At 39.2% G+C, this 23,872-nt stretch overlaps 1 protein-coding gene across 1 annotated transcript in view; it reads left to right on the top strand.

Annotated features, from left to right (window-relative positions):
* SCFD2 (sec1 family domain containing 2) overlaps window positions 1–23,872 on the top strand; it is a 195,622-nt gene that overhangs the window by 1,170 nt on the left and 170,580 nt on the right. The window contains exon 2 of the mRNA XM_032110266.1: window positions 7,718–7,886. Within this exon, the coding sequence (XP_031966157.1) occupies window positions 7,718–7,886 (169 nt within the window). The remainder of the gene's footprint in view (window positions 1–7,717; window positions 7,887–23,872) is intronic.

The raw sequence follows: 23,872 nt of genomic DNA, 5'->3' as shown, positions 1-23,872 counted from the left end.
GTGTCAGTTTTTGTGCTTCTTGGATTAAAAGCACTGCAGCTACCACTGCTCTCAAGCATCCAGATCATCCATTACTCACATTGTCCAGTTGTTTTCAAAAGTACCTTACAGGCTGCTTCCTTGACTCCAAACACTGTGCCAAAACCCCTAGTGCCAGGTGCATCCTTTCATGCAGAAATAACTCACATGGTTTTGTTAAGTGGTGATCCCTGGTGTCAGTGGCCCCAAAGTCATACTTAACTGCCTAATGAACTGGTGCTGCTTTCCAAATTAGGAGAAAAGTTGGCATAACTGAGCTGGTTACCCTCCTGTTCTTCTTGGTTCATGTTTAGCATGATCTTACACGATAAGCAGTGTGCAGTTCCATTCCGTAGGCTAGTGGTTTGAAGAGTAATCATTGTATTAACCCACCAGGTGTGCAAACAGTTCTTCATCTGGCAACAGTGGGAGCATGTTTAACCCCATGGCCATGATGGTTGCTTGCACATCCTCATATCCCAGTGGGTCATAGAAATGAAGAGTAAAGCAGAAGGCTCTGCTGGAAATCCAAAGGTTTGTTTCTAGCGCTTCCATTTTGCTGCAAACTAGAGACCCTAACTGTGCCTGTGTGCAACCTTGAGGTGTGCAGGAAACAATCTGCATGTTTCAGACTGAGCCTTATGGATTTCTGTGAAGCATCCGATGCATCTACTTGTCACTCTTATCTTTGTATCTGTCTAAGAAGATACACATCTCTGTATAACCCTTAGCCGTATCTATGTGCCTGCAAGTGTTTCTGTGCATATCTGTATTGATGTAGGAATGGCTGCATTTGCTATCCCCGTCATACATACCTTCTGCTGGCATCCACGGAGTGTGGGCCTGGTTCTGTTTGTAGTCAGTAATTCGGGTCATAATTTTTTGCCACCACATGTCATGTAGCAAGCACTTGCCACAATGTTGCACCCTGCAGCTCATCTGTTTCTGAATTTTCCTCTGCATCGTTTTTCCTCCCATAATTTTGCTATTGTGTATCCTTGCACAGCTGTAGGGTTCATAGCTGTCAACAATGTGCTAAAGAGCAGCTATGGATCTGGGCAGTTAATGCTGTGCTGGGGTTGGGAAGATTGATTGGAAGACTGCAGGAGAGTGGACTTGGATAAAGAGCCTTAAAGTGAAATTGTGAGAAGAGTGTTGGTTTTGGGTGGGAACTGGGCAAGGATTTATGCTCTCAGATGGTGAGGAGAAGTAAAAACAACAAAAAAAACCAGATGTGGGGTGACAAGGAGCTGCCTGACAAGGAGACTCTTGAGAAGGTATGAAGAGAGATAATTTTTACCAGCTTAAACCTGGGAAGTGTGAAATCTTGTACTTCAGTAGGAGAAGGATTTTTGGAGATAACAGCAGGGCTGTAGTGGCACAGCGTTGGAAGGAAACATCCAGGCTCTTGGAGTAAGGATGAGAAATTACAGGATTTATTTTTTAAAGATTCTATTCTCACTATCCATAAATGAAATGAAGATCCCTTCATGCAACATTCTTTTGCTACCAACAAATGTCTCCAGAATTCATTGGTAATTTCACAGAGTTATTCCTATGCTTTGGACATGATACTCTTGCTATCAAGTAAAACGCAAATGGAAGGAAGAAAAATCCAGTGCATTTCAGAGGCAAAGCTGTTATGTGGACCTGAGTTTAGTGCCACGCAATGAGATTTGTTTCATTGGTTTGTTAAAAACTGTACAGTAAAAAAATATACACATGCAACTCCCAGCATTGAAATTGTGAAATCAGTTTTAAAGAAAATGGAAATGATAGAATTAAGTTGCACCCAATACCTTAATTTTCTTAGGCGTATCCAGCGTTTTATATACTTTCTTCCCTGGCTCCATAAGTGGCTCCACTTCTTGGCTTCAGGTGAATGAGTCTGTTGAGTTTCATTCAGCCTTACACTTTGTAAAAGCTAAGGCTTCCTCTCTGCAAGATTTCAGTTTGGTATTGGCAGCTGGGCCACTGGATCTTTTTTTCAAGCTATGATATGTATTTGCAGTCAGCAGTGTAAAAATAAGTAATTTTTCTTCTGAAATGACAACTCAGTGCAGCTAGAAGCCTTCGACTTAGACCTTCTCATTTGGAGCTCATTTCAAACAACTTTTTTAATCTTCCTTCTCTAAAGATGCAAGATTTTGGATTTGATTTGTGTCATATTGATATCTGAATCTTGTCCAGAGTGTGGGCTGTAGAAATGGCTGTTGGTTATGTGTCCATGAATTATGAGAATGCTTTCATATTCCACAGCACTTCCACAACAGCCTGGAAGTTCACTAAGAGCAGGTGCTGGGCTACTTTCTAATTAAGTCAGGCTTCTGCTTTGACCAAGGTGACTTTGAATCCCTCTGAGTAGACTATCAAAAGGCAAGTATTTTCTAGCTCAAAGGCCTGAATGTAGTACAGGTTTAGGTAGCTCTAGATGATATCTAGAAGAGTTGCAGTTATAGATGTCTTATTTGTTAGCTCGTGTTCCATTCTTATCTAGAACTCTATTGAATACTTTTTATATTGTATTTTTGTATGTTCAGCATTGCTTATGCACACTGTATTTTGTTTGCCTACGTATTGTTTTAATGTCCACTACTCTGCTGTAAAAAGCAGAATAAATCCTCCCAGCTAGAGGAGCACCCTGATAAGCAACACTGGTTAAAAGTCAGAGCTAACTGATAAGCACTGTAATTCCTCTTAATTTTCTTCCTCTAATATCTGCACCCGTAAATATCTGTGTTGTGGTGCCATATTGTAACTCCATCCTCCTTCCATGTGTTTGTTGGTTACCACCTTGCCAGCATTCATATGGAGTAGTATTTTGCAGTTTCCCAGGTTTCTGTTTTCATGTGTTAAGCTCATTGATACCTTTCAGATACTAGTGTTCAGAACAGCTTGACAGATTTCTCTTCCCACTCTTTCAAGCTTTGCAGCTATTTGGGATCTTGGTCTTGCCCACTGGTGTGTGGGGGTAATTTTGAAATTCAATACAGTGAGCAAAAGACAGAGAAGAATGAATAGCAGGGGGTGCCTGTGCAGTTACTCTATAGTTTTGAATAATAACCTTTGTATAGGTGTTCTTGAAGTTGGGTATTTCAATGCTGTCAGCAGCAGCACTTTATCGTCTTTAGCACTGTTGCATTTGTCTGTCAAAATCATGGGAATGTTTCCCAAGAGACAAGGCTGCAAACTTGGGTTTAAATTTCTGTATCCCCTCCCTCACTGTCAGCTAGGCATCATCTTTGCATCAGACCTTTGTGCTGGTTGTAATGTTTTCAGCATTTGAACAGATACAAAAGGCACAGTTAGGTGCTCATCAATGAAGTGCAGGTACTATTCTGTTTTGGTGTCTGGGAGCAGCCGCAGTGATGAGAAAGTCATAGCATGCCTTTATCGTTCTGCATAATTCATAGTGGAGAATGAGAGTGTAGCCTAACATAGGCCCATGCCTCTCTGGTAAAGGCTGATTCTGACTAATCTCTCTTTTGGATTTTTTTTGTTCTAAGGCATTTGCTTGTAATTGTCTCTTTTTTTCATTATATTTATCACATTTCTAATTTGGAGTGCTTTACTCATGCTCTTTTTGTTTGCAGCATCTTCCAGGTTGATGCATTGGTGGATTGACACTAATGTCTTTTTAGAGGAAATGAACCCATGATTTTTTCTTCCTTACCATCTAAGCTGAGGCCTTGAAAACATAAATACTGAGGCCTGTAGAGTACAGTAGTCCCCTTTTTGTGAACTAGACTGGGGCTTCGACACAGGAGGCAACTGATGCTTAAATTATTATGGTTACTTGAGGTTGACACTGTGCTGTGAGGAGTGATGGCTGCTGAAAATATTCAAGTGTGAACACACTACTGCACGTCAGGATGCAGCTTCTGCTATGACATGGCAGCTTCTGCTGTGGCATGATATCTGTAAAGATTTGGCTATCATGGAATAAGCACACAAATTTTTATAATACGTTTCTAAATGCTTCAGGCGTTATATTTGTTATAGAGGCTTTACAGAGAGAAGAAAATAAATTGAGTGAGTTTTTCTTGTTAAAAGAAAAATGCAGGTGACTAGGTCAGTGCAGAGGATTTAGAAATTACAAGAGCCTTCAACAGGTAAAGTGTTCCTCATCTCCAAATTTGCCGCTCTTTACGTACGTTGCAAGACTGTGAGAGATGGGTAATCTGTCATATTTTTATGTCAGTATGCTAATGCTACTGGGCTTGGTTGTGGACTTCTGTGATCCTCCTGCTGGACTGCAGATTGGTTTTTGGGTTTTGGACGAGGGAGGAGTTGTGGTGCTTTTTTGTTGGCTAAGATTCAATAGTCAGCTTAATGGGATAGGTAGCTGGCTGCTTTGATATTATTTCATCTGTACAGTGGAGAACGTAGATCTGTCTTTTGGCAAGGTGGAGGAATACTCTAGTTTCCTTTAACGCTGCCCAATTGTTCCTGGGAACATACAGGCTGCTTTTCAGTGCTGTTTAACAAAGTCATCTTAATCTAACACTGGATTAAAAGAGTATGTCAAAACATTGATAAGGAACTGGAGCTCTAAGTATCTATCTTTTTTCAAGGAAATAGGTGTAAACGTTTCTGTGTTCTGACATTTTAAACCCTGTTCTCACAGAGGTCATGTGTTCCCTAAGAAAGGTGCCTCACAGGACTTGTCCCACTAGAGTTATTTAGTGTAAAGTCTTTCCAGTTGGTGGTATTATTCAGAAAAGCATTGAGTGGGTGTGCGGTGTTGAAACATCATGAAAACTGGGATGGGTTTGTCCATATATCTTTCAAAATCACCTGTCCTGAACTAATCTATCTGTAAAGTAGGTAAAACAGCAGATGTTGAGAAAGCTTGATAGTGAGGCCAAGATATGCTTTGCATACTGTTTAGGTGCACACTGACTTACATTTAAGCACTCATGGAAGGACAAGTCGCCAGTAGAAATTAGCTGCATTAGTTGTTGGCTAGTGAGCACTGAAGAACTGCTTTCTAAATCAAGCTCCTCATGTTTGGCAACTGACTTTAAAGTCTTCCTATTGCCCAAGCTCTCATTTTGTTTCTGTGGTGTGCAGTTGTTCCTTAAATGTGCTATTTTTTTGTTTTGTTTTTATTTTGAACCAAACAGTACAGCTAGTAGGAGAAAGTAAGAATAGGAGTACAAGTGGTGTGATACAGCACTGGTAATGGGCTTAGGCAGATATTTTCTTGTATGCCTGTCATTGACGCCTTTCTGGGGGAAGCAGGGAGTGTAGTTAGTGAGTTCCTGGCTGCTATTAAAGAATTGGTTGGTTGACTTTGCAAATTGTGTCAGTTGCAACTTGTAGCAAATGTCACCTATTTCAGTTTGTAACTTATAATGTAAAGAAAAAGTGAAATTAGTACAGTATGATATATAAGAGTTCTTGTATCCTGAAAGCTAGATGTTAGCCTGGCATGAAAACTCCTATTTTGCAGTGGTCAGATAACTTCTTGTCACATGAACGCTCGATCTGTCTGTACTTTGGCAGCATTAAAAACCATCACTTGCCTTGAGCACTGTTGGTCATGAGAAGCTGTGAGCAGAGAGGATCAAAACTAGTCCCATGCACCCTTCTGAAGTCAGTGCAGTTGGAAAGTGACTCCCTGGGATTTCCTGTCCTAGTCTTGTGAAGTTTAACTGTCTTTTCAGGCTTGGTTGATTTATGCAGTTGATCGGGGGGGGTGGTGACTTTTAAAACCTCCAGTAGATGTTTTGTGATTGATTTGATGAGGCATGGCAAAAGCCAGTAGTGGCTGTGGACCAGTGGAAACCTCCAAGAAGTAACAGTTGTGGGAAAGAGACAGAGATGGCACTGGATGTTTGTGGAAGCAGCTCGGGTACTCTGGGTCTTCCCCCTATGCCAAGAGGAAAGGAGGGATGTTAATAATTAATGTGGGTTTATTTGCATTTGAGGTGTTTCTAGTTTAGCCAAATGTCTTGTCTAGCTAAATGTTGCTTGCTTGCAGCGTGTGTGGAGGGACAGATGTTGCTTCCAGTACATGGGGTGGAGGTTCAGTAGATTACCATTGGTTTTCCCTGTGCAGCTTTGTGAGTGTTGCAGTGTGCCTTACACGTGACCGATCTACTAAGAAGAGTGCAGGGATTTTGTAGAGCAAGGTTGCTTAGGGAGTCACAAAGACAACCTAGCTCATTCCATCTGTACTTCACTGGTCTAACTCTGGCTGGGAATGGTAGAAAAGAAAGTTGCTGTCATTCTGTAATTGTTGCAGGCTTTGGTGAAACAGATGGGTAATAAACCATCTGAGTGCTCAGATGGCCACACTGCAGTACCATCCCTTGCTGGACACATATGCCTTCTTTGCTTTCCGTGGATAAAGGCATTGCCAGCAGAGAGTTTGACTTCACTTTTCTCTTCCATTTTCATCCTTCCATCTCTTTTCATCTTCTTCTGCAATACAGAATAGTGGATAAACCATGGAAAACCATGGTTTACAGCCTGGATACCTGGCTGCTGTAGAATTGCTGAAGACAGTCTTCTGCTTATCCAAGAGCACTTAATAATCTGACCTCAGCAATGTTCTTGATGTAAGGGTCTTTTTTTGGATTTATGGAGCATGTAAAGCTAATTCAGCTGTTGGAACAGATCTTCTCTGTCTTTGGAAATGATGAAAACGTAAGAGCAGATAGCTGCCACACAGACACACTTAGATGGAGTGGGACCATAGCCTGAGAAAACTTTTTCCTGCTTCAAAAGTTCCTGTTTTTCTGTGATGAAAGCCAGGAGAACAATACTAAGCTCAGCACTGCTGTCCAGCCCTGTGTTGATGGCTGAACCATAGCCTAAGTGGCAAAATACAAATACCTTCAACTTGTTCCTGATGTAAAGGCAATAAGGTTTCTGGTCCCTCTCTCTTGACTTTTTTATCTGTAGTGTGTGTCATGTTTTTCTGCTTTGAATTGGTTCACAGCCCTAATATTTTCTAAGTTGGTTGTAGAGCCTGCGTTGAGAGTTCATGAATGGAAAGAAAAGCATGTGTGTTTGAAATCAGGAAAATTGAAGAAAACATGCCAGCTGGAGTTCAGAGTTTCTCTTGGAATATGGTCAAATGGACATTTTATACTCTGTAATTTGGGTTGGCTTAGTTATTTCGTGTTTATTTCACCTGAGCTGCCCTTGCTTTATATAAAAGTGATGATCTTGATAGTGGCATATCATTGGTAATTGTTTATTTTAATATTAGGCTGGCCTGTCTGTATAGCTGTTTATGTAACTTGTATACAGTCCTTTCAAGCACAGCCCTATTAGTTTAGGTAGAAAAGTGCAGTATGCATGTGAGTGTATATATAAATATTTGCCTGCTTTTTTTAATAACCATTGCAAATATTATTTAACAACTTCCTTAGGCAAAGAAAAATGTTTTTCATGTCTAAGTGTAAAATCAGTCAATATCTTAGCAGCTGTTAAACTAAGTCTAATTTGTACTTTTAAAATGAATCTTTCTGAAATGTTGTAAGTGCTTTTAACTTTACCCATTCTAGAAATTAATTGTACTTTTGCAGCAAAATGTTTTTGAGAAGCTAAGTGTGATCTTGATGTTATGAATACCAGTGTCCTTCTCCCCAAAACATGTGGTTATTTTCTTTTCAATTCCTTGTGTTTATTTTTCTAGTTATGCACCTGATAGTTTTTGGGTCTTTTTTTTTTTTTTTTTCCTCAGGAGCAGTTGGTCATCATGGTGACAATCTTGCAGAGAAGATTCTTTCTGTGCTTCCCAAACTTCCTGGCCACAAGACTGATGTGATGGTTAACATGGTGGAACTTACAGCACTGCAGACTTCAGATGAAACTTGCGCTGTTATAGCACCTGGCTGCTTAGCACAACCAAAGTAAACATTCTTTTCTTCTTTCTTTTTTTTTTTTAATGTTGAATATGTTTGTTATCTCTCTGTGAAAAAATGAACAGAGAACAAGTCTTTAAAAAAACTAAAGAAAACAGTCAAACTTACAGCAAAACCCCATCTGGTCATAATTCTGCTGGAATGTAAGTCTATGTGTGTGCATTAAGTGAGTAGGCCAGATAAGACTTCCAAAAGTGGGAGAATCTCAAGACCTTTTAGATTTGGGTTGTTTAAATTGCTGTAGATTACTGTAGCACAAATCAGTACAGGTTAACACCAAGAATTCTACTTGTGACATTTCTTTTTCTGCCTAAGTAATAGGTCATGCAAACAGGTAGTTCTCAATGGTGACGTTGTTTTTCCCATAAGCCTCTTCATAAAGTTAGCTGGATGCTAATTTTTGTTAGAGTACATGTTAATTTAAGGTCTTATCCCTGTTTTCAAACACAATACCTGTGGAGAAGGACAATAAGGCACAAATTCAGGTATACAGACAGCTTCACGAGGGACTGATTTTTGCTTAAACAAGAACAACCTAAAAGCTGTAACTTCAGACAGTTGTACTTAGCTATGTATAATGTGTAGCTAAGACTTTACAAGCAAAGTGCATCAGATTTGATGTTTCACTTTCTAAATTTAGTTGTCCAAACCAAAACTTTCCTGCAACTTCTGTTACTATGCAAAACCAGAGAAGCATACCAGGTGCTGGTTTCATTCCACAAAAAAATTTTCTCAGCAGTGCTCTAGAAATTAATGCAGTGCAAAGGAGATTAAAAGTTCTTTCTCTTTTACTATAATGCTCTTCTCATATATTAGAAAATGTTTTTTCAAGATGGGCTATCTAATATAGTTCCTATTCTTCTCTTTTGACTCATTTTGTGATTTCACACCTGCACTGTATCCTTCTCCTTCCTTTCCCCCCAACAAAGATTTCAAAGATTTCCACCTTTAGCAACATATGGTCTTTATTTTCTGAGGGCCTCCAGATCCTTTGTCACCTTCCATCTCCCACACGTGCTGTAACTGGGTCCAGTTTTTAGGTTTTGCACTGCATACCTTTCTTCTTCCATAGAAGTTGGAGAGAAAACATTTCCTCATAGAGATGGACTCAGTTGTAACTTACTGCCAGGGTGACTAGCTTAAATAAAATTTGATCTGGTTTGCTTCTCACTGCCTGCTTTCCAGCTGATTCCTGAAGTAGAAGTGAGATGTCCTCAAAGATCTATCTGCATAGAAAAATGAAGAGGTCATTGTCCTTAGTAGAGTTCTGTGGTAGCTGTTCATGCTAACTTTGAGTAAGTATCAGAAACAAAGAAAATTCTGTCAGTGTGGGCTACGGAAAAAAAAAAATAGCTATTTACTGTCCTGAGATTGTTGGCCTGTGCTACCACTCCATTGTTTCTTCCATTACTGACATTTAGGAGACTAAAGGTAGTGCTGGTATGACTTCACATGGCTAAATTATGACTTCAGTCATGTATTCATGTTTTTAGGAACAGCTGACAGAGTTCTACTATGTTCTAAGGTGGCTAGTAGTATATATGTACATCAAGGTTTGTTTGCCTATTTGCTGGCTAATGGGAAGGTGTCCTCTGTTAACAGTAGTTAGTCTTAACATGTTTTTCAAAGTCTCATGTAGACACAGCTGGTTAAAGAACAGCAGGATTTGGCTACAAGATGCAAGTGTGGCAAAGTTGGATGATAGCAGCTGATACGTGGTACCAAAGCAGTGGTGCAATTAACACACCAGTCTTCAACAGCTTCTCCAAAATACCCTCCTTCTAAAAAGGCATGGTACAGAATCTGTTACACTGGAAATTTTTAGGAACAGATCAGGCAAATATTTTAAACAGTCTTAATCTTGCCTTGGAGCACAGCAAAGGGACTACATGACCTCTGAAAATCCCTCTTGTGATCACTGTTCACAACTGAAGAAGAGTTGTGGGTCTTATAAGAGTCTGCAAACTTCAAGGAAAGTGACAGTGTGATGTTCAGCCTGTCATTCACTTCTTCTCCAACTATATAATGATCAGGAATAGTGTCTAGTTTAAAATAGGCACTTCCAAACTAGCTTAAGACAGTTGATGAAGAAATGATGGCTTGAAACCATAACAGTGGCTGAATGTGTGGCTGAAGGTGGTAATTTCCGTTCTGTTCAACAGGACTATTTTCAGTGTTGGATTATAAATGCTAACATTAATCATCTTTGCTAGTGTAAAGTGGTTGTTTTTCTGAAGCACTGAAATGGACTAAAGATTCCCACCAGTAAATTTCTGTGTCAATTCCATAAGAAAGTCCTTGGGATATTCTCACTTTCTCATCAACTTGGTTGTTGCCCTTGGTAACTGGCTCGAAAGTGTTTCTTGTAATTGAAAACTTAAGTCTTCATTTATGTTTGTATATGTTGCATTGCAAGGAGTGTTCCTCTGCTTGTAAATTTTCTGTTTACTCTGGAGTGAAAGTGCCAGCCTTTTCCCCAGAGACATGACCAGTGACTTCAGTTACACCCAAATGAAATGCATGAGGACTCTATCACATGAAATTTTGTGATCACACTGTAGCATTTCAGACTCACATATTCTGAGTATTTTTTAAATGTTTTCATTGTTTTCTCTCAAGTAATATTTGAGCACGCTGTAGTGAGGGGAGAGAGAGAGTCTGGTCCTTGCATACAGCTTGCTATATTTAACTTCTCTTATGGAATGCCACTCCAGCAGGAACATCTGGGCTGAATTACAGAGTTAGCAAACAGAATTAATGAATAATTTATGGTTGGTGTGGTGAAATAAAGCAGGGTTCTTTTCTCAAATCTAAGGAAATAATGGGCTTCTTTAAAGATTTAGATGAAAATGTAAATGCCATATGCTGCTTGAATTACTGTACTTTGAAGGTGCTCCCTTTGTGAGGAAAGGAATTTCTTAAAAAAAACCAACCCAAACTATTCTACAGTTCTTGATTTTTTTTTAGTCTTATTACCCTCAAAAATCTCACAAAGTAATTGTTTGCCCTGCTGTAGTCACTGACATGTTACTGTTCCAGTGTGGATGACAGTAGAGTTATGCTCTTCGAGAATTGTGTCAAAATATTTTATTCATTTTTATATACAGATGGAAGTACATAGCAGAAGAGAAACAGTTTGTAGATATTTAGCTAAAGACATCCACTCTTGATCAGAACTGCTGGTTTCTGATTCAGAAAAGCAGGAGCCACCCTGTTGTTTCAAACAAATGATGCATAATAGAAGCGAAATTGTAGTGAAAGCTTAGTGGTAGGCGTGATTTGAAAAAATTGATTACAGTTCTCTTGCTGGTCTTTGTATTTTGATAACTCATAGAGTGTTTTTGGAGGAATTCTCCCAAATTTCAGCTTCTGATTTTAAGCGTGCATGTAGTGGCTTCTAGGTGTTGTCTGTTTGGATGAATGTCAAGCTCTGTGTGTTTGTGAGCAATCCATCCCGTAAGTTTGATAACATCTTGGCCACATTGTTTCTCAAAGTACCCATCCTGTGTTTTTAAGATCTCTTTTTAGCATGTTGAAGCATCTTGCTGTCAGTAATTAGTTTATCTCGATGAAGGTTTATCTTTTCCACCACTTGCAAGCTGGGAGCTGAGGCGCATGAAGCTCCCATGGCTCCCTAAAACCCCAAATCATGGTTCAAATGCCTAAATCCTGGTCGCAGGCCTGTGGTGTGTGAGAATTAAGGATTTATACGTGGGCAACAGAAGGAATATCTATGTTTACTGTTTTTTCACTCTGCTTTATTATTAGCCAGGAACACTTTTGATATGCTCTCCTATTTTGCTGAACAGACTGAATATTTAATTTGCTTATGCACATTTCAAGAACTTGCTGAATAGAGATTTCTTGCCTGTTTTTCCACTCTTGCTTCCTTTCTCCAATGTTTGCAGGCTTCTTAGAATTCAATATGGTGTTAAAATCTTTTAAAAAGTCCACATTTTTTATTTAAGACATATATGTATTTAATGCAATATACAAAGAACCATTGGACTCTTACAGCAAGCGTTTTTCCGTAAAGATGAAGAACTTTAATGTAACACAGTTCATGTTTGGGCTGCTATGCCTAAAGCAATTCAATAAGCAATATAGCTGAGCTGTCTGGGCACTTTTGACAGAGCAGATGGAGCCACTAAATCTCCTGTATTTGCATTGGAGGGAGAAATAGCAAGTTGAGAATGAAGTGACCATGTTGATGGGTGTGATGCAGAAAGCATTGTTATGCAGGCCAAATGTTTGAATCACAGCACCCACAAAAATCTTTCTTTAGGTCTTGTATAAGGAATGGAAAGGTAGGTGTGCTGGGGGGAGTGGGTTAAAAATTAGGACATTCCTGGAGATGGACTGATAAAATTTCAATGTCTCATGTTAATGGCAGTTGAAAATACATACTTCTCCCAATCATTCTGAGTTCTGAGGTTGTTACTCACATTTTGGACTGATCAGTACTTTTTACAAATGCTACGATTTGGATGGAGAAGAAAGCTCTGCTCCAGCTGCATCTTTGCATTTGGGTGTGATGTGATGATTCAATGCTCCTCTGGTACTGTGGGACTTGGACAGCCCTGAACGTAAAGGAAGGCCATGAGGTGAGGGGACTTTTATTCCAGTCCTGGTTCTGCTGTCAGCTTGCAGCATGATATCTCACAGGTCACTTAATTCCTTTCTGCCTCTGATTCCTCTTGTAGTCCGTGTCCAAGGAACTTGTTTCCTAAACCAGTAAAACAGGGAGTTTCTTAGGATACAAGTTTGCATACTGAAGGCAGAAAAATTCTAGGGGTTCTGATCTTCGGGGTGCAATTAATAGTGCACATGAGTACAAGGGGAGTTAAGGTGTCAAGACTATCGAACGCAGGATCTCCATTTGTGCTTTCTTTGGTAGTGTCCTTCCCACTCCTACTCACAGTGCTTTATTGCCCTGGGGTGGGGGGACAGTTTTGAGTTGTATTCACCTGTCCCCCTTTCCTGGGAACTGATGGAACAGCAGTTCCTGTGATCTCTATATAGCACACACTGCAGTAGTCTTTGAGCAGTCACATGTATCATGTGAATTTCAAATGAAAGAGGTGTGTGTGTGTATGGCAAAGAAAAGGGCAACAAGAATTAAAACTGAAGAGGAGGTTAAAGTCTCTCTTTAATCTGGGATGTGGACTTTTTTTGAATCGTTGATTTTACTCTCTTGGAGTTTTTTTGTTTGGTTTTTTTTTTTTTTTATCAAGGAACAAGCATCTGAAGGATATTGGTGTTTTGGGGTTTTTTTGAACAATATGGTTCTTGGATCTTTTTGGTATTTTCAATTTTTTAAAAAATTATTTCCTTTACATCAGCTGTAGATGTTAATTAGGAAAAAAACCACTTTTTTTTTGCATGCATAAGTTTTTAGAAGCTTATAATAAGAAGGTAATTTGGGACAGTGTTATTCTTGAATGGGCTGGAAATTTATGGCATAAATTAGAGTATTTTTCCTTTCTGGAATGTTAATATTAAAGAGGAAACATTACTATTGCTGTAAGAAAATCCAGATGTCCTGACTATATTGCTTCATATCCACTGCGAGTCTTTTAGAGGAGGAAGGGTAACCCAAAACAAAGGATGTCAAGGCTCTTTCAGACAGGGAGAGAGACAGCTTCGAGCTAAAAACTGCTTTTGGATCTGCCCCGGTATGTTGGTGGTGGCTCAGCAACAGCGGGGTGCTCCCTGCCCGTCCCTGCTGCTGGGATGTTCCTCCGGTACTGGAGTTTCTGCTGCTGGACACTTCCCCCTGGTGGAAGCTGCACGCTCCTGCTCTCCCGGGACCTGGCCTCCTGGCTCTGTTGCGGTGCTCTGCTCCTAAAGATTATTTTAAACCTAAATTCAATACCCCCAAGACAAAAAACCCCCAAACCAACCCCAAAAAAGCCACTACCCATGGTACAGCTGTTTCCTATCTGCCTTTCTGAACAAGGTGAGCAGCACTTTGGGGAGAGAAGGAAGTTTTAACTGCAGAATTTATGAAAAGCAGCCATCACAGTGCATTAAATATAACTCTGAAACTTTCTTTCACCCATGACACGTGAAATTACAGCCTGGCTCTGTGCTTCCAGGACTCCTGTTGTGCCACTAAGGTCCATTTTCAGGGAGATGAATTGTGCTTTAGAGGGTTTTTATGCTGGTACTTTTTTGCCTTTTTAGCAGTCCAGCCAGGAGATGCTTCACGAAGTGGTGGATTGGGCAGTAGGAATGCCCCAAACACTACATTCCTTCCTCCCCCACCATGCTCCTGGACTGGCAGCCTTCCTGATCACCCCTTTATTGTACTTATACAGGCTTAGAGCACAGTCCTGAATCAAGGCCTATTCAGAGTTTTCTCATTGTTTGAAATTTCTCAAGGCATCTTCTTGTTGGAAATAAGAGCCCTGCCTGGATCAGCTTCTGGGGTTTGTCAGTCAAGACAAGCTTTCCAGGAGATGCTTTCTGCTCAGCTTCAAACCAGCCTGAATCAAATGAACATAATTGACTGTTGCCACAGGATGAGATGAACAAGCTGATAAGATTTATTTTATTTTACAATAAATGTGTATATTTGCCCGGATCCATTCAACATGGGACCTCCTTGAAATGGAAAAAAATGAAGGGGTGAGAGGGCTGTGCTGAGAGTGGAAAATCCTGGAAAAGAGGTCAAGACCTCCAGCTTGCTGTGCTGTGTAACATACAGCATTGCTAGAAGACCTTGCTGCCACTCTGCAAAACCCCAGTTTGCTGCAGTAGTGAGTTTGTTGAAGTAACCAGCAGAAGAATCACGTGAGGGTACTTTTTATGACCATCTTCCTGCCTAACAGGTGCCACATTTTTGTCAATTGTCTGTTATGACAGGGCTCAGAAGTCCTAGAAGTTGTCTTCTAGATAAGAGGAAGTTTGAAGCTTATTTTCCTTGAGATAAAGAATTAATTGGGCTGACAGGCTCTTGGCATAGCTGGATGGCTCTTCCTTATATATGCTTTTCAGCCCACTAAAAGGACTTCTGGGGGTTGTGGGAAGCTGGACTGCTCAGGACTTCATTCTTGTACTTTTAGAACCTCTAACTGCCCTCTTTGTCTAGGCTACCCAGGCTTAGTAATGAAAATGTTCAGGCAGAATTCAGGTTGTTTTTCCTGGGCCCTCTGATACTATCGTAGCAGTCCTGAGAGTACAAGGTTCAAGAGGTTTGAGATGCTCTTGCCTGTAGAATCAGTTAGGTGAAAATGGCAAAATCGGAACTCTTTATGCTTAATTTTTTGAAGACATATTTTTAGTTCTGAAGAAGAAAGACTCCCTGTATTTACATTATTCTCTGTATTCCCTCTCTATTTGAGTTCAGCCATTAAGTCCCAAGGTTTTGATTTTCTTTTGTCCATGGAAAGACACAATAAATTTGAATCTTACCCTGAAGTTGTCCAGCCATCAACAGGTCTGAGTACTTGCATCTTCACCTGGTTATCAGAGCAAGGTCGCTTAATGCCTATAAGGAAATTCAGTGAGTTCAGCCCCTCAGCTAGTTTATCTTCTAGCTGTTCCCTTGTTGCCATTGTGCTCTGTATCCTTGCAAGGATACAAAGAATATCCTTGCAAGATATAAAGAAGGACAAATCTCTTTCTGATGACTTATCAGAAAGAGTAACTACTGTCTTTATGTTGCTTAGGGGCAATGGTTTTTTGGCTCTCTGTAGCGTTTCTTTTAAAACTGACATAACTTTTTTGTTCCCTTAATGCTTTTGTTTGTGAATTTTGTGAGGTTCTTTTTTCCCCTGTGTAAGTTTGCAAAGTGTTTTTTCCCTTGGTGTGGCCACAGTGCATTTTCCTGCAGATGTATTCAGAGTTTATTAGTAGCATAAAGCCTGTGTCTGTTTAAGTAGACTTTATGGTTCTCTAAAGTGAGCTCTGATCTTTCTTGTGTTATAGCACGATCTCCCAGAGACTATTGCTTTGGCTGATGTTGTGAGATTTTTCTAAGACTAGCTCTTACTCTGCTTGGCCATCTGCCTTCAAGTTTGCCTCCTGAATGACCTCAACAGCAAGGTTTTAAAATGCAGTGATATGCATTGGCCTTATTACATACTGTGGAATTACTCATTTGCTGTTCAACCATAGTGCCAGAACAGAGAGTGACTGAGTGACCTGGAGGGGTGTTTTAGTTTTTCATTCTTATGCTATAAAGTAAGCCTGCTGTATCTTACAACAGAGAGAAATGTGCTGTACTAGACTGATGAGAAGAACAAATGACAGCTGCTCAGTTGGATGACGAAGTAATGTTTGGGAAGGAAACAGTATTATCTGTTGGCAACAGGTCTGATTGCAAGTTTTGACTATATGATTTGGGTTATTTCATGATTCCAGACTTAATATGAACCAGGAATGAAAGTTTACACAGGCTAAAATTTATGTGAAGTGAGCTATTTACCTGCCAGAACTTAAAGATGCTTTTACTTTGAAAAGTAGACAGAATCTTGCACAGAGAAATACTCTCTTTTTATACAGATAAAAACACCCACAACTGTTGATTTTAATTTAACTGAGCCAAAAATCCAGCATTCTTTTCTTCTATTTAGCATGGCTAAATAATATTTAGCATGGCTTCTGTTATTTAGATGACAGATCTTTGAAACCTAATTCATGATGCCTAGGTCTAGCGTTTACCTCTGTGTGTGTATGGTTTTTTCTTGAAGTGTAGTAAGGGGATGCAGAAATGGGTATTGCTACTTTATAACTGTTCACAGTTTCAAAAGTGGTTGTGAATATTGACCAAGCCAAGCCAGTTTTTATGCTCTGATGAACTTCAACCCCCAAGAAGTCCTTCTGCAGGTTCTGGATGACTATGTTTCACCAAGTACCACAAAGTTTCTATAGGTTGTGAGTGTATTTTTTTAAATGATCTTCAACTGGAAAAGATTCCCAACCTCTGTGGGAGAGAAAAAGTTTTATGATCTTACCTAATTCTCTGCACAACTGTAGTACTTATTTAAATAAGTAACAAGAAAAAGAAATCCATATCAAGTCATTTTCACTAACTGGAAACAGCCACAGAACGCACGCTGAACGTGTATGCTGCATGTGGATGCTCAAGCGCCAGGTACCCCTTAAAAAAAGGGAAATGAACCTCAGTAGAAAAAGCTGCAGTTCTTATTAATGGTGGGAATGTGTCGTGGCTTCAGACTTTCTTTGACAGGTCAGAAAATGCCCTCAATGGTACGCTTGGTTTGGTGGTGAGGAGGGTATGTGGAGGAGGAGGGAATTAGACGGCACCAAACACACTGATTATAGAAGCCCTTTTTAGGAGGAGGATGCAAAGTTAATATCGAATGACTATAAAAAACAGCCAAAAATCCAGATATTTTGGATTGCGACTAAATTCTGCTCTCATCACTCATTCTATGGCAGGTAGAAGTGTATCAGGAAGGGGTTGAGAGAAGATACCCAGAACACAGGGTAAATATATGCAATGTAGACAGAAGTCCTTATCTGTTTCTCTATGACAGATCAACCAAGGTATGGAAATGGTTATGAAAATGAAAGCCTGAGGCTGGAGCTTTATTCTTTCTGAATAGCTGTCAGTTTGGTTTTGAAGGCTAGAATTGTCCATATTAGGTTTGCATGAGATCTGAGGAAGCTAGGGCTCTAGGTTTGCATTGAAACTATGACAAATATGCTACTTTGAAGTAAGAGGGGGGAATAATGAAGATATGCAGGACCCAGCCCTCGACTTGATCTAAGTTGCACCAACATGCTGGCGAAGAATCTGGCCCTGCATGTCCAAACATCTCATCTTTAAGATGTAAAGACTGTTTCAGATTATTTTTTTTTTACTATTTGTTTTGGATCTCAAAGTATCTACTTGAATACTTGTTCTCAACTCATAAAAAGAGTATCTTTGACTCTTTTAACGAGTTATACCGTAAAACTTACTAAGCAGTGATTTTTGTGGTAACAGTCATTTACCGAAGGAGTTGTCTTTCCATCTATTATGAAGATGTATTTTTGTATGTTAAGCCCTCAAAATGGCTTAGTCAAGAGGTTGCATTGATGACTCCAGGCTTTAGGCAAGCAAATGAGGGAGGGAGGTCAAAGGAGACTACCAAAAAGTGGCCTTGTAAATCAAAAACATTGAGAAGAAGGAATTCCTGGCATTCCATGGTATCTGGGTTTATTTTCTTACATTTCTCTAATAAGAAAAACACACTTCAGATGTGTTCTTGGTAAATGTTTTCACTTGTCTCATCTATCTCTGCTGCCAAACAAGACCCAAAATATATTGGTCTTAACATGCCTCAAGGACATCTACTGGATAGCTACCCAGCGCATCTGTAAAAGTGGACTTGGCACTCCAGTGCAATCCCTAAATGTAGATTCAATTGTCAGCACCTCATTACTAACTGCTCTTTCCCTGGAATAATTTTTATTAAAATAACCTTATGCAATAGCTTTAAAATGCAGAGCAGAATGCTCTAAAGTAACCCATTGTGTTAGATGTAATATTCTCAAGCAATACATTTGTTGTAAGGATCAGACTTTATATTTAGTATAATTCATTGCTTTGTCCAAAACTGAAATTAAAATCTCTGACAAGTAACTCTTTAATATACACATTCTAAAGAGCTGCTTGCCAAGAATTTTGCTGTACCTTGTAGTGCATAAAATCCTACTCAGAAGCTTTCAATTAACTTGATTCATGCAGTAACTCAGTCTGGCATTCTGCATAAGCTGTCCTGCAGCTTGTAGGAATGAAACATTTTGCTGAAACATTTTGTTGGACTAAAAGGCAGCCGGTTGAAATTCAGATGGGGTTAAGTGATGGTTATGAGTATTAGAGAGTTTTAAGAAATTATTTGTATGCACTTATTTTCCTTCACCCCTGCAGCGTTTGGCCACTGTTAGAGGAGGGAGAGTGAATTTTAGGGTAATGCTGGAATGATGGTCTGTTTTTATTACAGTGGGCAAGAGGGTAAGAGGCCTGTGATACATCTGGGAAGCCTTTCAGCATCAATCCTTCCCTTTATCTTGTGAAGTAGTATATATCCAGATCTGCTAATTGCAAAACAAGGTGGATCAGGTCACAGTAAGCAATTCTACTTCTGACAAAAAGAATTTCACTTTTCAGTGATTTTTTTTTTTTTTTTTTTAATTTGTCTTGAAGGAAGCAAACTGGCCTCAGTGTTCATCTGGATATCAGTTGTTTTGTTTCTGGCAGTCCTCCAGTTGCTGTGGTGTGCTTGGTTGTTTATTTGGACCAGTCTGCATTTAATTGTTGCTCTGGGGTCTAAAGATCAGGTGTTGCTTCTGCTTTTGAATGGTGATGGACAGCTGGAATAACCTTTTGAATTTTGTTTCTTTGTTGGGTTTTTGTTTGTTTGGTTTTTAACTCTACTTGACAATGAATCTACATGCTATTTGAGGCTACACATCTTACCTTTCTATTCTTTCTACAGGAGACCCTTTTGAGAAATCTTTGAAGACTTCCAAGGAATGTATTATGGCTGTAGGGGTGGGAGTGCAAGAGAAGAATAGGAAGGAGCACTCCTAGACCTCATCCCATGCTGAGTCAATACAGAGAAGCTTAGTGCTGAATACCTGTCAGGAAGTGACAACACTACCATGTATTTGGTGGGAACTGAAACTTGTTTTTCCAAGTTCAAGTATGCTGCATCGTTATCCACAGAGTGCCCCAGTATCACCGTAATTGTTTAAGAGCCTCTTTAGTACTACTGAATAGTGGAAAAGTTTTAGGTAGCTAAATGTTGTGTTGCATGTAATAAAGGCTCTTCTGCAGACATGAGTGCTATGAAGCTTTTGCAGAAGGGAGAGAACCTTACCAGCTGGTTAATAGATAAAAATTCTAACAGTATGTATTATGTATTTTTAAATAACATAATTTTAAAAAGGAATAGCTGCGGGTTAGAGGAAGGATAGAGTTAAACTGTTTTGAGGTGTCCTGACCACATCTTAGAGCTATCCACTTTGCCCAGTGGATAGTTAATCTGCTTTTCTCTTTGCACAGAACATGTTCAGAATCATGTCTGTATACAAGATGGAGCTTAGTGGGATTTAAGACTTCAAGGATTAGTAAGACCTAAAGATCAGCTGGCATCTGTCAAAACCAGCCCTACTTTCCTGAGATGCGTCTTGTTTGTTCTCCATTACTTTCAAAAGTAGACTGCTAGCTCCCTCTGCTTAGGCTGTCAGCAGAGAGGGTTAAAATGATCCAACCTTGTGTTTGTTAAGTACAGTTGCTGTAGATCAAAAAGAATAAGCCTTAGAAAAAGATTAATAAAATCCCTCTTTTCTTGATATACTTAACTTTCGGTAGAGTTTTTGAGATAATCCAACTTGTGAAAGAGAGACACTGAAATTTACATATTTTAAGACAATCAGAGGCATTTGGTTGCAGGGTAATAATCATGCAAGATTATAGGCCTCAGAGGTTCTTGAAGTCTTGAACTGTCATAAAAGGACTTCAGGCTAGGACAACGATCTGTTTCTTGTTGATACAATTGCCAGGCACGGCTTCTGTTTCAGGCTGTTTGCGTGACTAATGCTTCCCTTCCACTCATGCTTCAGCCTGGCGAGCAGTGACAGCTCTGTATGGATTCCTTTTCCTACACTCCTTACCTTCCCAAATGTGCCTTTGTTTCCTCAAGATTTGCTTCAGATATAACATCTTCCAGAATGAGCATGACAACAAAGAAACATTGCAGTTTGGACAGTAGTCATGCAGTGGTGTGAAACATCACTGGTAGTTGGTTTTGTAGACTGTGAGTAGAGCTGGCTTGAGGAATTTATTTAGGTTGGACCTGGTCCTTCACCAGCCAGTTCACGCTGGTGCTGTTGCTTCTTCTAGTAGTTCATTGGAGCAGCCTTACTTGTTTAGAGGAATTTTCTTTCTACCAAAACATTTAGTAGCTGATGCAGAAATTATCTTGTAGCAGTATCAGCTGCCATATAAAGTTGGAACGCTGTTAGCTTGCTTACATGGCTTCCAGCATGTGTGCGTGACAGTGTTATAGTTAAATCAGAATTTTCCAAAGTGAGCCGTGGTGTACCAGTCAGTAACCTAAATTCAGTAGTTTTGTAATTTGCAGGCAACAAGGCTTTATGGAATTAAGCACTATTTCTCCTTTTCACAGGGTAGTTTGGAGAAGATGAAGAGTCCTAATCCAAGCAGTTTCTCCCTGCAATATCATCCTCTTCTGTTTAGTTTATTTTACAAATTTGATGTACTGCATTGAGATTCCACAGCACATGTAGGGCATGACAATTTATATCTGTATTCTGATGTCACAAATAGAGATGATCTGGTTTATCTGCATGTGTAGCTTTGTTAGTGTTGACTGCAGGAACTCATGCCTTCTGATCAACGAATCAATATGATTACGCAGAAGCTTCTTATTGTTTAAAATACACTCCACTCACACATCTCACAGCTTTAACATCATACCCTACTTATACACTTTGCTTATACATTCTACCTACTTACACATACTTATACAGTTCACTTACTTATACATTCTATAACTTATAACTTCCACATACCACACTACTTATACCTTTTACAACTTCTACCTAACACAGTACTTATGCATTTTACTTGCTTATCTTATACAACTTATACATATGCATATTACTCTACCTATACATTTTACAACTTTTACATAATATAGTACATATACATTTTGCAACTGCTGTGCATGAGATCTCACATTGCTTGATTGGTTTCTCTGTTTTGTCCATGAGCTCTGCACGCACTTTCCTGATAATACAATTGGTTTTAATCAAGTGCAGCACAGTCCTTTTTTATCTATTCCTTGCTGTCTTGGTATTTAGTTTTTCAGCTTCTTCTTTCTCAATTTTTTTTCATTTTAGCACAGTTTACCTTTCAGTCCTTGATGAATTCCTGAGGGCTCTAACAGGCAGGGCTCCTGATGCAGGCAAGCAGCATCAAGATGATGACAGCAACAAAACCTATCCAGCAATCAGCAGCCAAGTTAGTCCAGGAAATCCAAACAACAAGACAGCAACAGACAGGGAGCAGATATAAGCCTGTCCCTCCTTTTCCCTCAAGCCTTCAGACTGGAGCTTAAAAACCCTCGTGGAGCTGATGTGCTGAAGCTGAAGATGTAAAGGCCAGGTGAAGCCAGTGAGGGTAATTCCAGCCTGGTCCCACTCTGAGGGCTCTGGTAAAAATAACTAAAAATGGTTTGGCTGGGGCACACTGTCAAGGTTCAAATACCTTACAACAGTTGACATATGTCATTTGCAGAAAGATAGCTATGAGAGGAAAGGTAGTCCAGGAATTGCAGAGATTTTGTGTGATGTTTAGTACACAAGCAGATCCCTCTTGATCTTGAGAGGTGTTACATTTGTAAAGCTTTTGTACTTTCTCGATGCTGCTGGTCACAAGCTTATACATGTAACATAACATGTCACTGCTGTAGCTTAACAACAACAATCAATGCAGAATTAGAGGGTTAGAGGGTTCATGTTGCTTGTGACAGTGGTAAGATATTTATACAATTTTACAATTTTGGGCATGTATTTTTATTCCATCTCTGGACTGTTTGATAACTATTTTTCTATTCATTTTGTTCTGATTGCATAGCATTTTCTAGAAAGACAGAACTAGTAAATTTTAAAATTACTAACCAAAAGGAATTGCTAGTCATTCTGTAAATCCTCCAAATGAAACTCTGGTTTAATATGGAATTTACCTTCCTATCTTTTCTACTACTAAGGAAAAAAAACATTTAGAAGTGTAGTTTAAGAAAACTGCCCTAATGTTTCACAATATATAATCTAGTTGAATATTCCCTATTATATTGTTTCCTTATGTTTCACCTTTTGTTGACCTTCAAGTTTACAGGTTCAAGTGGATATTAATGATCTTGGGAATAGCTAGAATAAACAGAACTCAAAAGGGATGAGAGCCCATAGCTCTCCAAGCTGTTTGTTGGACTGTGTAGTTTTATTTTTTAACACAGGAAAGTGCTGTATTGGCCATCTATAATCAGCTGAAACATTGTAGAAATGCTGTCTGTCTCGAGGATTATTGTGACCATATCATTTGACAAATATATATGTATATGAAATTCTACATAAAAAATAGATCTGGATATTTTACAAGAAATTTTTCACTTAGTAAGTGTTCTAATATTAAGCTGAAACAGAAATTCTGTGTTACTAGTCTATATAAATGGAATAGAATAAGAGGATTTCTAAACCAATTTTCAGGTACTTTGTGTGTACGTGTGCATGCGTGCATTTGTGCTGACTTATGGTAAAATACAGCGCAGGGATTATTTTTCTGCTATCTTGGTGTAATGCAGACTGGTGTCATTGGTTTATACTATTGTTCTTTGATATTGGAAGCAGCAATGAGTGGAGTTGCATTACTTTTTAATAACATCATTCATGCACAGCTGCATTGTCTCATGTATGTGGTTATTAGCAAGTAAAGTTGTTTTGTGTCATAGATGCTTAAGTGTATATGTTAAACTTTTTGGCTTTCTGAAGCCAAAAAACTTACTGTATGTGTATCACAGCATATACATATATGTGTGTGTGTGCGTACACAAATACGTCTATATTTAGATCCACATGAAACAAGACTGTGATTAAAATGCTTGTCCTTACAAGTTTACATGATGCTGGGATTGAGGAAATGTTTGATAAAACTGAAGATGGTGGGTTTGGCAAGAGACGAACGTGCTTCAGATGGTGGTTGACCACACTCATCAGACTTGTGTACATATTTTAATTTATAAGTACGGCCATCTGTAAAGTAGATATATGAATGAGCCAAATAGAGTTAAGTTTCTCTTTTATTTTTTCACTTAAGGAAAGAAAAGGGAAAATGTAGAAATCTATGTTGTCATTTACTTTTGTTGGGAGGATTTGTTTCCCTTCTTTTTAATCAGTTCCTCATGTGAACTGAATCGGTGCCAGCCTTTTAATAA

Source organism: Corvus moneduloides, chromosome 5 (assembly GCF_009650955.1).
Source record: "Corvus moneduloides isolate bCorMon1 chromosome 5, bCorMon1.pri, whole genome shotgun sequence".
NCBI classification, from domain to species: domain Eukaryota; kingdom Metazoa; phylum Chordata; class Aves; order Passeriformes; family Corvidae; genus Corvus; species Corvus moneduloides.
Note: the sequence above shows the minus strand (reverse complement) of the source record. Positions and strands in the feature narration are given on the sequence as shown.